Here is a 15210-nt window from a genome sequence, read left to right on the forward strand (position 1 = left end):
CTTTTACCTAGGAGACATGATGTCAGCCATACCCGACATGCTGCCATGGGGCGATACCACCTGCCCGGCTGGGGCCATCCCGACACGCGCAGTGACCCGACCGGATGACGGAGTAGTGGGTGACTAAAATAGATGGGACTGCTGCATGAGATTCAAACGTGGTTACTAGGGGTGTTCCAAAATGACTTTTTTCCTAAAATTGTACTGGCTACTTGATAAAATTATTAGGTTACCTAATTCAAGCCTACACACCAAATTTGGTTCAATTCCAGCCAGTAGCCGCATTGCTACAGAAGAAAGTTTCTATTTATTATATAGAAATAAATTAACAAAAATTTCAAAATTTTCTGTTGACCCCATAAAAGTGTTAGGTCGTCTATAGAAACGATGTTCACCAAATTTGGCTCAATTCCAGCCAGTGGAAGCGGAATTATTGCCGTCGAAAAATTTGCAATATCAATAAAACAGTATTTACAGTTCCCAATTCTTTAATTATTTATTATAGGTTTGCCCACCGTAAATACTATTTCATTAAAATCCAATTTTTTCGAAGGCAATAACTCCTCTTCCACTGGTTGGAATTGAGCTAAATTTGGTGAACATCGTTTCCATAGACGTCCTAACACTTTCACGGGGTGAACAGAAAATTTTGAAATTTTTGTTCATTTGTTTTTACATAATAAATAGAAACTTTCTTCTCCTGTAGCAATGCTTCCACTGGCTGGAATTGAACCAAATTTGGTGTGTAGGCTTAAATTAGGTAACCTAACAATTTTATCGAGTAGCCAGTTCAATTTGAGTAAAAAAGTCATTTTCGAACTATCGAACACCCCTACTGTACAGACAGCAGCCATTGTCATGCTTCCGTTAAGTGTTAGGTTAGGGTAGGTTAAGATTGCCAAATGCCGATTCACTGCTAGCCTAACCGTTACAACGGTACCTTGGGTTCTCCGTTTGCTTTGACGTGGGAGTGCAGGACCCGCATGGCGCCGTCTTGGAAGGTCTTGGGCAAGGTGCAGAGCATCTGGGAGAATTCGCCGGGGTTCAACTCGAACAGACTCATTATAACGGACTCGGCCGCCTGAAAACGAAACACAGAATTAGCGACCCGGAGGGTTATTTTGAAAATCACCGACTGCCCGCATAAACCTTGTCCAGCTTTCCAGGTCTTGCACCACTCCTCCTCGCTATCCCGAAATGCTGAGCGCCAAGAAGGAAAGCCACAATACCAGTTTTACACGTCAGGTCTTTTTCGCGACCCGGCCAGGGATTGAACCAACGACCGACCGATCGAGAAGCCGGCCGCTTCACCACTAGGCTATCTTGACCACACCCAAAATAAAACATAACAAGCTTACTTTTCGAACGTCCTGACTTTTAGGTTCCGTGACCCACGTAATCATCCTCGAGATGGCCAGCCTGGTTTCGCTTGTGTTGCGCAGATCGTTGGACTCCATGAGCGCCGTCAGCTCCAGCAGGTAGTGTAGAAGAGCTACTTTCACTTTGAGATTGGGCGTTTGCGTCTGATCCACGATGTAGCGCGTCAGAATCGTGAACTGTTGCTTCGGGGGAAAAGACGTCCTGCGACGAAGAAAGGAGGCTCTTATAACTAGGACTTGACGAACCTTTCGACCAGGTTACAACCCTGAGACATACTATATTTCAACATTTTAGTTTATTATTAACTGATATTGTGTCACGCTAAGACAGGATTATAATAACTCGACTCGAGTCAATTTCTGTATTGACTCGACTTGTACCGGAGTCATTGTGCACGACTCGAACCAAGTTGTATGACTCCAGTCTAGGATGGCCAAGACAGACATTCATCATTGCAACTTCGAAGAATAGTAAAGTCACCACATTATTGGTATTTCGTCTATCAGTCCTGATACTTGGAAAATTGCGATATTTAGTCAGCCAGATACTTGATTTTGCGCAGCCCTACTTATAAATACTGTGAAATAATCGTAATCGGGCCAACAATACCTGGTGGCTTGCATTGCCTTGATTACTTTAGCTTGCACGGAACCCAGCAGGTCGGCACCCATCTTCTTCAAGAGCTGCGTCATCAAAACGTACAGCCACTCGTCGATGTGATCCTTGTATGTCGATATGAAATCGGGCAAGATCTCCAGAAAGAGACTGAAAACCTTCAAAACGGTGTTTCGGTCGTGTTAAAATTTCAGCGACGCCACGAAAGAACTGGGTGAAGACAGGCAGCTAGCGATATGACAGGCTGACATGGTGAACATGAATCCGTGCACATTGAAAAAGTTCACCGAGTATTTGCTGTTGAAGTCTTAGGCAGGCCTTTCTATTGTTAGTACGTCAGGTTAAAGAAACATAAATTCACAATTTACAAATACGAGTAAAATTTCCAGTTCAAGTCAACGCGCCTCGATATTTAAAACAGTATCTTGCGGAAAAGAATCTCGCAACGTATGCAAAGTCAGTGACAAATTCAACCAATGGATCCAATGCAAATCGACAGATAAGAATTGTGCCACTGCGATATGTTGATGCCCACAGAGACGGTTTGAATGTGGTATTCACCGATTTGGGCGTTCACAACTAATGGCAGTTTTCAAACAAGCTATGAATCAATTATGAATTCGTCTCTGGAGAGTGAAAATGTTACGATACAAAAACCTCTTTCTACAATGAATAACATACCAAGCCTGCTACAAATACTCGTATAACAGACAGAGACACGGGCAAGACAAGCACGCAGACAGACACATGCCAATGTAGTAATTCACGACTATATGCCAGAATTGAAAAAGTTCTCTAGGCACACTACACCACCAACTTCAATCATAACCAACATATTAAGACAAATTTGTCACAGTAAATCTCGAATTAGCACGGCCATTTTCTCATCTGCCAGATTCCTACGACACAAAATTTCACTTATGTGACTTGGCAATACCAAGCAGAGTGGGATATCGTGTTTACATGCCATAGAAAGGAAGAAGAATGCAGTATTTTGGTACAATTGGGGTTATTTCAAACGATGGCATATATACGAGATATTAGTCATGAACAACATACACAGATAGGGTATAGAGTTGAGATGTCAGGCTGAATGATTCAAGCATTCGACGGCATGATTTATTACCCGTTTTGTTCCCTGCAAAGACATATAAAGAAAAGCTCATCGTCACAACCATATCAGCATATACCAACGTAAGCGAATCACTAACTTGGACAACTAGATAATTTGAGCGGTCCAATTAGACCAATTATAGTTAAAAGCCTGTAATCTAATTCTAAAATCAATTGCGAATAGTTTCTATGCTGTCGTTTTAATTTTTATCTAATATCTGGTTTTCCAAGAAATGCTACAGGAGAACTGTATAGTGCGAAACGGGCCAAGCTTATTGTATACTGTACAGACATTTTCCATTTTCCTGCTTATGGAAATGAACTGTGATTCAATATGAACTGCTTCTCAAATCAGAATTTTCATTCAGTGATTATAATTTTAACCTAATACGGAAAAGCGGTGTAGCTTCAAGCCTAATTCTAATCTAATTCGGAAAAGCTGCAAATTCTCTAGCTGTCCGACCCTGCATACTATGATTCTTTTATATGCCCAACACAAACACACCTTTCCGTGAGGGTCCGCAAACATACGGTTGAAGATCTCCAGAATTTTCTTCATTTCCATACGACTGAAAGCGATCAGACTCGGCATGAATGCAAAACACGCGAGACAAACCCAATTCCACCCACCTTATCAACTTTTCCTTCTTGACCAAATAGTGTAGACTGACCAGCCCCTCTTTTCGGTCGGCCCAGTTTGTGCTTTGGCACAGAGGCAGAATTTCGGCGATGTCTTCCGTTCGAATTTGCGAATGCGTTCGTCTGCCGCCGTTTCGGCTATCGGGTTTGAAAGGGGAAAAAATTAGCATGAAAAATTCGGTAATATATATAGTCGATAGTCAAAAGAGACGTCATATATCTTGCGGCGTATTCCAGCCATTGTTAAGCTTGGACATGAAATAAAATACAAAGGCTGCATCTGGACACATGTGTATGAAATATAGCAATATTCTAAGTCACATATTATAAGTTCTGTGACTTCCTATAAGAATTACCGATATTATCTAATGGCCGACCCCAATATTACTTTCAAAGTGTGATATTAGTAAGATATTATCAGCTAGTAGCTCTAAACGTTCGGGTTCTAGTTACAAGGCTCGATTACAATACTCAACATATGTACAACTGATACATTTGTGGGATGCTGCCAGGGTTGTATTGACTCGAGTCAGGATTTTTGGTGACTCTAGTCATTTTTCCAAATGCCTAAAATGACTAGACTCAAACCAAGTCATAGGACTCGAGACTAGGACGGCCAAGACAGACATTTCATCGTAACTTCTGAGAATAGTAAGGTCACCACATGATTGGTATTTCGTCTATCAGTCCTGATACTTGAAAAAATAGGGCCAGAAACTGTTAAAACTGAGGAAAATTACTATATTATGAATGCGAGTCATTCTATATGACTCGAGCAGAGTTGAAAAAAGTGGGTTGAACTAAAAAATAAACAGTGAACATACAAAGACTTGGACTCGGACTAGAGTAGAAACACAATGACTCGGACTCGACCCTCTACTAGACTTGGACTCGGACTTGACTCGGCTGTGAATTGAAAATGACTCGACTTGACTCGAGTCACAACTATAAAAGTGAGATTGACTTGTGACTCGGAACCTTGTGACTCGGTTACAACCCTGGATGCTGCTTCAGATTTCAATTACGATATCGTGAATTACTTCATTGAGCAGACAATAAAGAGATATTTAATATCTTGGCGGCTTTTCACACCTTATTCACTGATTCCACTTGAAATATGAAACATTTTATTCGTCACAAAAGATTTAGACTCTTTCGGTAAAATTACATAGTCCCTAGATGTGCCAGAACCCAAAATCACGATTAATGAATTTCCGTTCGATATTTAGGCATATATATCAAGACTAATTTTTAAAATAATTTTTTTTTACCTTGATTGATACGATGAAGATCGGTCAGAACAAACGCTTGATGTGTCCGATAAGTCATCGTCATTGTCCGAGAATTGATCACTGCGTCTTCTTGGCGTGCGGCCAGACTGTACGACAAAAGAAACGGCATGACATAGTGTCCTCTAGAATTTTCAAAGGTAAAAATTGGTGTTATTAAAAAAAATTAAATATAAATATAAGTAAATAAATATTAAATAACGTTATTGGGAAATGTGCATATTCTTCGGAAGAATGCACCACTAGAGACTTAGACTCAGAAATTTCCGCAATTTCAATTCTTCATTTTTCAATCATCGCAACCTATGGAACCCTTACCATGTATTGCGGAAGGATAATAATTTGACTCGATTACCGTACTGCAATCTCAAGATTTTCATTAGGAGACATGCGCATGTATTTTCCAGTTTACTATGGATAAAGTAAAATAAATAATAAAAGTGTTAAATAAACATACGAAAGCAGCCGACAACACTTGTTCCCCTTCCCGTCCTTTAGGCAGCACTCTCATCGGGCCATATCCTGAACTGCTGGAAACCGAGGTACGGGCCGCGCCTGTGGCACCTTCAAAACAGGCAAAAAAATAGTGTCACGACAGACAATTTCAAATCATCGGGGCAGAAATGTAAAATGAATCATCACGCTGTCTTCATGTCCACATAACAAAGATCGCGCACGACAACAGGCACACAAACTTTAGTTTCTGCCGATTATATTCAACACGAAAACGCCACTGAATAACGGGATCACCATGTCATTCCATTGCTGACAGCAAATCTTTGCCGTCTCCAAATTACCCTTATTTTATCCAAACTGTTTACATCAGGGTCTAAAATATAGGGAAAAATGCAAAAAAAAAGAAATCAAAACTTGATAGAAATACAACAGCAATAAGCTACTTGTCTATAAGTCTTGAGTTTACTTTCACTGATTTATTATTATTAAAATTTTAAACCCTGCTAAAAGAAGTGAACTCCTCAAGCTGCGGTAGTAACTAAGCAAATCGTACCCTAATGATAATGAAATAGTCATGCCCATGCTGTTGCATTTTCCATCAAATATCATTGTGAATGTGGCTTTAACAATGTTACTTCTGAAGACAGCACAAAGCATTGTCCTGAATATTCAATATGGCTGGCCCGTTTCGCCAGAAAATCAGGAATTAAGACATTGTCATTACACAACACAAACAAGCTCAACCATCACATTATCTGAATACGCAATGACTATCATGTTTATTATGTGATGTATTCGTGTAATTTCATCACCGATTACTGCATTAACCAAATTTTAATCTTTTAAAAGATCGAAATAAATAGGGTGGCCATCGATTTTTCAAAATTTTCAAAATGTAAAAATGGCGTTAGAAACCCCTGCTTTACACACAAGTCAGCAAGGTCGTGTGGAATATGTTACACTTCAATTAGAAAGATGATTAGAAATACTTAATACAGACATAACAAAGAAACAAAAAACGATGAAAAAAGATCACATAGCACGCCGAACGATCGCAGCAAAAAAATGAGATGCGTAGGGCATTGACACACACAAAACTGGCTTAGGTTAGATTTTTCGATCTGGACGTGGTAAGAATGGAGACGCCGACATTCACACCGAACTCACCTCCAGGACTCGAGTCCCGGCTGCTAACTTGCGAAGAGGCCACGCGACTACAATTGCGCGACGCTGGCTCACTACGCAGGCCGCGCTTACCCGATCTGGCAGCTTGCGTTAAAGATAGATTTTATGATATCATCGCACAGATTACGAGCGGTTAGCTCATTGAAAAGACAATGTCAAGCATGCAATGACGTAGTATCGGGGTATTTTTGGCGTCAGAATTGGACAACTAGAAAATTTCCAGCTTTTCCAAATTAGGAATTACTGAAGTCGCAAGAAGTTGGAAAAATTAAGTTCCGTTCATATCAAATCATACTATACAGTTTTCCTGTAGCATTTTCAGGAAAAACCAGGAATTAAACGATAAAACATTCAACAAATTTCGCTTTAATTGGTCCAATTAAGCAACTAGAATCATCTAGTTGTCCAAGTCTGGTTCATGGTTGGTATGATTTCAGTCGGATAGGCGTCATTACAGTGTGGCATGCTATTTTCATGATCATTCGATTATATCGGTAGCGATGACAGATGTACAAGTGTGTATGCTACCGGATACTTGTGGCTAGGATGCAATGATGATGATGATGATGTCGTGTTATGTCTACAAAGATTGAATTTACGCTGTCTTGGAAAATACTAATAATACAATCGACTGAAATTTCAAACCGTAATCGATTTCATGACGATTCGTGGCTTAAAATGTTATTTATCACAGAGTGACATATCACAACTTATTATACGACAAATGTGTAATCTATGAAGCCTCTCTTTGTGAGATTCCGACCAATACCGACAATTAACAGAGTCTCGATATAGTAATTGATAACTAGTTTAACCTGCGGCGGAAGATTACTGGTCTCGGTCGACCCTAATACCAAATCAGTTCTTCAAAATTATACTTTACATGCGCTTTGTAACCACAAAGAGTTATTCGACTGATACAAAACAAAAACTCTGTAATCAGTCATCGATTACAGAGATTGAAAGTAGAAAAATTTTGTTACTGGTCTAGGAATATTTACAGTCGTAGTAGGATATGTTATATCAGACGGGAAAGCATCTGAAAAGTTCGAACAGGTTACTTTGGAGACGTACTGGAAGTCAAGTAGATGTATCTTCAGAGAGAGAGAGAGAGACAATCCTTAGATCAGGATGCATTTGAAGAGGATTTTGGAGGCACACAGCTTAAATACACAGTTGAATAATACCGTATATTCATTCATATTACGATAGGAATAGGACGTCGTATAGCCATAGCCGGACGCTCCACCATTAGCCTACGCAATCTTTTCGGCAGACCCTCGTCAGGTCAGCAACTAGTAGAGATTTCAAAAGAAATCGAGTTACAGTTGTTAATATGCAATGTTCTTCTCAATTCTCTACTAGTTGCTGACGATTAGCTCAAACGAGTCTAGCCGAAAATACTTGGGATTATTTCGATACGAATATATTATTCAATTGAATACATCATTCAACTGTAGATGAAGATAATGAAAAAACAGAAATCAAAGATATTCAAGAGGCAACGTATAAGCGGTCGCATGCAGATTAACGTTCAAACCGCCACCGGCCATGCGCCACATCGAAAGGCCTCAATCTTACCTCTATACCGATGGGGGCTAGCGTCCCGACTACCGGAAGGCGACCCGACACGAGACCCTGCCCGCGAACCCACCCTGGACCCGGTCCTAGAACCAGACCGGGACGCAGAGACGGGTATACGCGATCGCCGACTATTCATCGGCGACGACGGCGGGGTTCTCATGGGCACCTTCGGGGTACGCTGAGCCCCGTTTGAGTAAATACCCATTGAGCTGGCACTGGTACGTCTCGGTAGGTCAAATTCTACAAGCCGAACAAAAACCAGATTTCAAAGAAGATCAGTACGAGTGTACTAAAGATTTGAAGCATGACATTCAGTACAGATGACTAGGGCTTGGCTTAATAGTTCGAGTACCTGAGTATTATATTCTTCGATTATCAATAATTACGAATATTACGATGTCATAACATTATGGATAATGATGAATGTTCAAATATGTACCTTTTATGCGACCATGAATAATATAATGCCAGTTCCACATCACATTAAATAAAATTTGGTATTTTGTCTACCATACCTATTCTATTCTATTGCACTTAGTGACAACGCTGTGGGTTGGTCACAACTCGCGTAAAAGGTGCATATTTCAACTTTCCAAAATCGTTCATAATGTGGCGATGTCATGAGTGATACTCGAAGTCTAAGAATCACTCAGGCACGCGATTTAGCTCCGCCCCGCTAATGACGAATCAGATTCTACGAGATGCGAGTACAAGGCTACATGATTTCCGAAATGAAACTTTTCAAAAAGCGTTGCGATAAAAATTCAACAGAGATGCCTTCACCTTCTTTGTCGTCCATAGAATACGTTGAGGAAGTCCTCGACTTTCTGCCGTAGGCCCCGGTCGGCGTACGCGGGGCGTTGTAGTAGCGAGATCGCGAATTGGGAGAATTCGATCGGCTACCGGCTGATCAAAATCAAACAGATGAAATCTCAACTCTCGCGGCATGTTACATGAAGCGACAGTTATGACCAACTAGTTCAGTGGCTCTTAACCGGGTTTCACAGTGCAAGTCTCAGGGGTGTGCTGGAGGTGAAGACAAACACCCTACTCCCACTGATTTGCGGTGAATATGCAGTGTGCTGTTTTTGTTTTGTGTGAAAATCATGTTTCAGCTATTTTGGTCTTTTAAGATTGTTGTTGATGCACAGTTTGTTCCCGCATCGGTATTCTATACTAATATGTTTGAATATTCGTGTTGATGATTCAGCGAAAATTTTGGTTCTGCAGAAGTCTTGCAGATTAAAGCAAGGGTTCCCCAGGTCAGTTAAGGTCCATCGTGTCTATTCATATCCAACGGAAGGAAATTGAATATTTCACGTCATTTACCACACCATCTCGTGCTAGAACAGTTTCAAGTGTACATAAACAAAGTGTGTCCGTGTGTCTGGCATATGCGCAATCGCCAAGATGAGCAAGGATTTGGATTTGAATTTTGAAAAAATAGACGATTTCTCCCAGATTAGAAACTTGGAATTATCAACGATTCACAGCTTACTTGCAACTTTATAATAAAATTTCAGTCATTACTTATCATGGGCTAGGATTTGGATATGCCAGGAAGTAAATCGGAATCTAAAATCTGTTACATCTTGCATGATATAAAACATGAAATCAGCTCATCTCGGATAATTACCGCAGGCGCCGCGTCATCACACACACAATTCCGATTGGTTCAGACGTGCCTTCATATCAAAGGACAGGTTCTACCCAAGTGTAGCGGAAATTTTCAGAAATTCACTGACAACATCATACATAGACTTTCACAGGAATTACATAGCTGTACATCTCGTGCATTGATAGTATGATATTCCAGTGAGAAGCACCAAAGTGTTCACTGTGACAATTTACTTTGAGATGGTAACAATCTCAAATCATCCACAGTTACGTCATGCGATAAAAGTGCGCGTTTCACTTTACACCATTAAAAATCTCAAGGCTGGATCACTTTCATTATAAAGTTTCCATATCACAAGATTTTCTGTGATATCAAAAACACACCGAAACCAAGCTTAAAATTGTTTAACCTTAACCGTATTTCCTCACATCTTACATATATATAGAGAACAGCAATAAACAACATTGTGCTTGGCAAACAGACAACCCATGCAGTGACCAGTCGAAATTTTAACTTGTACGAAAGCCTTCAGTACAAAGCGCAAATCTCAATACCATCCAAGTGTACGTCACATGCCTCACCCAGTCTATGCGCTGACTGCGATCCTGTTTCATGGAATGAGAATGAGATATTCGCTCCCTACTTGAATGAGGCACACAAAAACCAATGCAACTTTTTCAAAATTGTAACATACAAAAGGCTATCAACTCATTGCATGTACGTTGTTTGAGAATAGGTCTATGAAGGATATCTTGGAATCTAAGATGATTCGAATATCAATATCAACATCACCAGGGTATCTTGTATCATTCACACTCAATTTGGCTCAGCCCTAGTAGCAACAAAAAATTCCAACTACATTCGCGGTAGATGTAGAATATAAAATATATGAAAGTCGCATGAAATTCCCTCACAAATGATATCACAGCTCGTTTTTCAAACTCATGCCGGTGACATCACTCATGAGTCACTTACTCCAATATATTCCGTCTGTTCTTTTGAGAAAAAGCTCGCTGACGCGCTCTTCTGGCGACAGCGGGTCATCAAGATAAACTGGGTCTACGCACAAACGGCTGAATCGACTGGAAAGGGTGTCGGGGGACACTACAAGGTTAGGGTAGCTGCGGAGGGAGGCTGGAGAATCGGGTGGGTCAATAACGATCACCGCGTTGCGGGCTTTGAGGGATTGCGAGCGTCGAATCCGTTTCGGAAAGGTGTTGGTAGTATAGGGCGAGTCGCTTCGAGTCGGGTGGGGGGTGGGGGCTTGTTTGCGTTTTGTTTTCTTTGCGTTTTTAACCAGGACCGAGGACAGCAGCGATTTTTTCTCGTTCGAATTAGCTTTTTCGTCTTGAAAAAGGTTGAAAGAAATACACTCGGTAACGGTGAGGCACTCGGAAAAAACTGATACACAAGAAATAATGCGGATGTTGGAAAAATAACTTATTTTTCAAATTTTACCGGCCAAGAGATAAGTTTTTGGAGTAGGGTGTTATCTGAAGCTGGTCGGTGTGGAAAATTTTAGATTTGAAAAAGAAACTACTCACGGCAGGAAATTCCACCGTTCATCTATGCTACTCCTACAACTCAAGCTACCACGGGTTGATATTGAACCAAATTTTTCATGCATCATTTTTAGACAATAAAAATTTTGAAAAAGAAATTCCATTTTCTTTAAATACATTCAAAATTGTGAATGGAGCCAAATTCGATGCGTTTCTTTGGGCAACCTAAAAATTCCAACAATCGGCCAGTAAAGTTAAAAAGAAAAGTAACTTTTGAACAAACCTACTGCGAGATCATATTGTGAAGCAGATTACAGAAACTTACGTTGCGATGAAGCCGGCCTTGCCGAGTTGCGGCCGGACCGTTCCTGTCGGCTTGAAGCGGTTGAAGCCTGCCTTACCCGTCCTGGTGGAAAACGAAGCAATGATAACCGCAAGCCACAGAAGGAGAACGCCAAAATTATCCTGCTAACAATCAACCGACAAGCAGGGCCGGGCCGGAGAGATTGGATTATTTATCAAACAAATTCAACTTTTTTTCAATTTTACCGTCGTTCGGCCATGAAATTGTCAAGTTGTGTAAAAGAACAATGCTTTATAATTCTTGCTCACTTCCAACAGGTAAAAGCGAAGTCATTGAAGTTCAAAATATTGGATTCACAAAAATGGCCTGGACGGTGGATAATCTAAGAATTATTGATAAAAAAAACCAAATAACTTCACTTCTATGGGTCGGAATTGCATCAAATTTGTTTTGCATCGTTTTTCTAGACAACTCAACAATTTTCATAATAAATTCAAAATTTTCAAACCCCTGTGCGTTCACATCTACCAGTTGGAATCGAATTTGGTGTACAGCGTTGTTTAGATAATAGAACAATTTAATCAGTGAACCTACTAAAAATTTCACCCGTTTTTAGGTGTGTTGATCATCACGCCATGTCAACTTATTCGTCTCGTTCCATGGTTTATGACTCACAATGAGTAGACAATGGGCCATCTACGACAGTATGCCAATAAAGTAGGCTACAAGGTGTAATATGTCAACAGCACCAAGTCACCAACGGAATGCAGTGTGCAAAATAATTTGGAATCTGTGGACAATTTTGACAATTGTTTGACCTAACACTACAATTTTGACAAAATTTGCCTTTTTTTAAAACATCAAAAAATAATCGCCCTGCTGAGGATCTCTAGTTGAGAGCGATAAAGATATGTTGAGCTTGATGACGGGGCGGTGAGATGAGAGTTTGGGAACCACCGATTTGAATGTTACAAGACAAATTTTACAATGCGAATGAAACATAGCACACGACACAAATGACTACCGTTCAAGTATATTATATGATACATAGATTCTTGAAGACAAAAATGACGAGGGTTTAATAGATGGTGACTTCGGTTATTGTTTGCAACGGAGACAGAATGACATATGAACACTGATCCGACCTATATCAGCGGTGTGGTATAGATTCTCGTGGGACTTGGCGGAAGTCCTTCCCATATTCGAGAGGCGCTTAGCACGCGTTCTACGGTCTGAATAGGAATATGCGGCATCCGATGGATATGCGAGACTTGAAAATGAAGCTTAAACTTGACCAGTCGTCCAAAATTAGTTACTCAATTTTTCACTAGCAGAAAATTATCAAGCCCAGAGAATAGTCTTCGTAGAATGCCAAAATTTCAACGTCTGACCCTGGTGCAGTGCGGTCAAATTAAAATCAGACTGTTGAAGATTTGCTACAATCATGTCAAAGCAAACTAACAATCAGGCGGCTTTATCGAAGTTCAACCGATCGTTTGAATGATATGATGCAGTAAAATTCCTCAACCAATGGAATTCGATATCGTATGACAATAAATAAATGTTTATGTAGCCAATATGATAAATATAGAGCACTTTTCAGACATCACCGATTTTTCAAGCTTACGAAGACAAAATCTCTTCCCATATTAAACCAATAAATCACCGCATGTTAACCGGGTATTTTTCTCAATTCAACCTCATTGTATCTCACCGACTGAGTTGAAACCCATCGCCTTTTGAGCCGATCTTCGGGCAGCCTCGGGGTCGATATCCGATCTGGACCTCGCAAAATTGTTCCTCGCCGTACGGCCCGCGACCGTGAATCTCGACGCTGTTGAAAAGGGTAACGATTGTCAATAGGTAGGGAAGGAAATCGTGACAGGTCGACGTACCTCCGTCTGCCGGTACACGCTGTGCATTGTTGGGCAAGAGCGATCTTCTTGGCGGTCGCCTGGTGAAATTAATCGTTATTAGGGAAGTTTTTGCAACATTTTTACAACTTCCGGCAGATTCCTAGATACTCAAAATCTATGCGCTATGAAGTTTTAAGCTGTTTGTAGGAATTTTATAGTGCAACTTTAGTCTATTTTTAACGCAAAATATTGCGCAAAATGTAAAGGTGTGATAACAAAAACATGCTATAAACTATTCCTAGTATAGTACTATCCTCTTTGATTTGCATAACAAAGAGCTATATGATAGATTAGCTGCAAAATTAATATTATCTATGACGCAATGGCCTGTAAGCTAGAAGTACAAGATATTGAATATATCCAATGAATATTCACTCGGCTTGTACTCGAGTCATTGTGCATGACTCGAACCAAGTCATATGACTCAAGCCTAGGACGGCCAAGGCAGACATTTCATTGTAACTCCCAAGAATAGTAAAGTGACCACATGATCGATATTTCATCTACCAGTCCTGATACTTGGAAAATATGGCCAGAAACTTTTAGGACTCAGGAAAATTACGATATTATGAACGCGAGTCATTCTATATCACTCGAGAAGAGGGTTGAACTCAAAACTGAACAGTGAAAAAAATGACTTGGACTCCACTAGGGAGTAACAACACTATGAATCGGACTCGACCCTCTACTAACTGATTTGGACTCGTACTTGACTCGGCGGTGAATTGAAAATGACTCGAGGAAAAACTATAAAAGAGAGATTGACTTGTGACTCGGAAGACTTGGTTACAGCTGTGTTCGACATACTTGCTGGCGATGGACGATTTCGCAGCTGACGATTTGGGAATGCTCTCGGTCGACGAGGACGCCGTGAGTTGGCCTTGTATCATCTTCTGCTGCGCTGCCGTTAAATCATTGTACAACTGCTCGGCTTCGACAGGAAAATGGGATCGTAAGCCCCACCAGCATCTGAAACAAGTCAAGTCGAAATTGCTAACTGATCTTGTTAACAGCACATCGTCAACGATGGTGGACAATATATGGGTATATGAGTGAAGAAAAAACACTTGCAGGTACGGAACTTCAACATACAATTAAATATTATATTCATATTGAAATAAAGCAAAATATTTTTGGCTGACACTCGCCAGAGGTAATCGTCAGCATCTAGTAGAGAATTGAAAATAACATTCTGTATCAACCGTCGTGATCGTGATGTCACATTAGGTGAGACGACTGCTGACATAAATAATGACAAGTTCAATTCACTACTACTCTGGAGAAAATACTCGTAATAAACCCGAACATTTTCGGTTGACACTCTTCAGGGGTAATCGTCAGCAACTAGTAGAGAATTGGAAAGGATCTGTCAGCAAGAATATTAGTGGCTACTAAATTTAAGAAAAGCAGCCTAAATTTGGCATATACCCTTGTCATTAAATGATATCATATTTACTATTTCACTACATCGTGAAGGTTACATCCTCAAATCAAATGCAAGGAATCCGTAAGATTGATAATAATCGATCAACGATGCTCGATAATATGACAAAGAGTGTTTCCAATTCAATACTACGGAGAAGTGACACAAAGTAAACTTCGGTAAATG

General features: G+C 40.3%; 1 protein-coding gene across 9 annotated transcripts in view; it reads right to left on the minus strand.

Moving 5' to 3' along the window:
• Positions 1-15210, minus strand: part of LOC145433033 (CLIP-associating protein 1-B-like) — a 43890-nt gene that overhangs the window by 9308 nt on the left and 19372 nt on the right. For 3 of the 9 annotated variants that reach the window (XM_080309918.1, XM_080309915.1, XM_080309922.1), the window contains exons 15-31: positions 14409-14570; positions 13581-13639; positions 13400-13519; positions 11707-11787; positions 10461-10484; positions 9045-9167; positions 8259-8501; positions 6660-6761; positions 5494-5600; positions 5019-5125; positions 3739-3885; positions 3614-3677; positions 3122-3133; positions 1990-2153; positions 1359-1581; positions 941-1081; positions 8-123 (exon numbers count right to left, since the gene is read on the minus strand). In XM_080309918.1, coding sequence (XP_080166044.1) covers positions 8-123; positions 941-1081; positions 1359-1581; positions 1990-2153; positions 3122-3133; positions 3614-3677; positions 3739-3885; positions 5019-5125; positions 5494-5600; positions 6660-6761; positions 8259-8501; positions 9045-9167; positions 10461-10484; positions 11707-11787; positions 13400-13519; positions 13581-13639; positions 14409-14570 — 1995 coding nt within the window. The remainder of the gene's footprint in view (positions 1-7; positions 124-940; positions 1082-1358; positions 1582-1989; positions 2154-3121; positions 3134-3613; positions 3678-3738; positions 3886-5018; positions 5126-5493; positions 5601-6659; positions 6762-8258; positions 8502-9044; positions 9168-10460; positions 10485-11706; positions 11788-13399; positions 13520-13580; positions 13640-14408; positions 14571-15210) is intronic. The other 6 variants (XM_080309917.1, XM_080309919.1, XM_080309916.1 and 3 more) reach the window with 6 other exon arrangements.

Source organism: Botryllus schlosseri, chromosome 2, assembly GCF_051294905.1.
Source record: "Botryllus schlosseri isolate E-star chromosome 2, Bs_hap1, whole genome shotgun sequence".
Classification (NCBI taxonomy): Eukaryota; Metazoa; Chordata; class Ascidiacea; order Stolidobranchia; family Styelidae; genus Botryllus; species Botryllus schlosseri.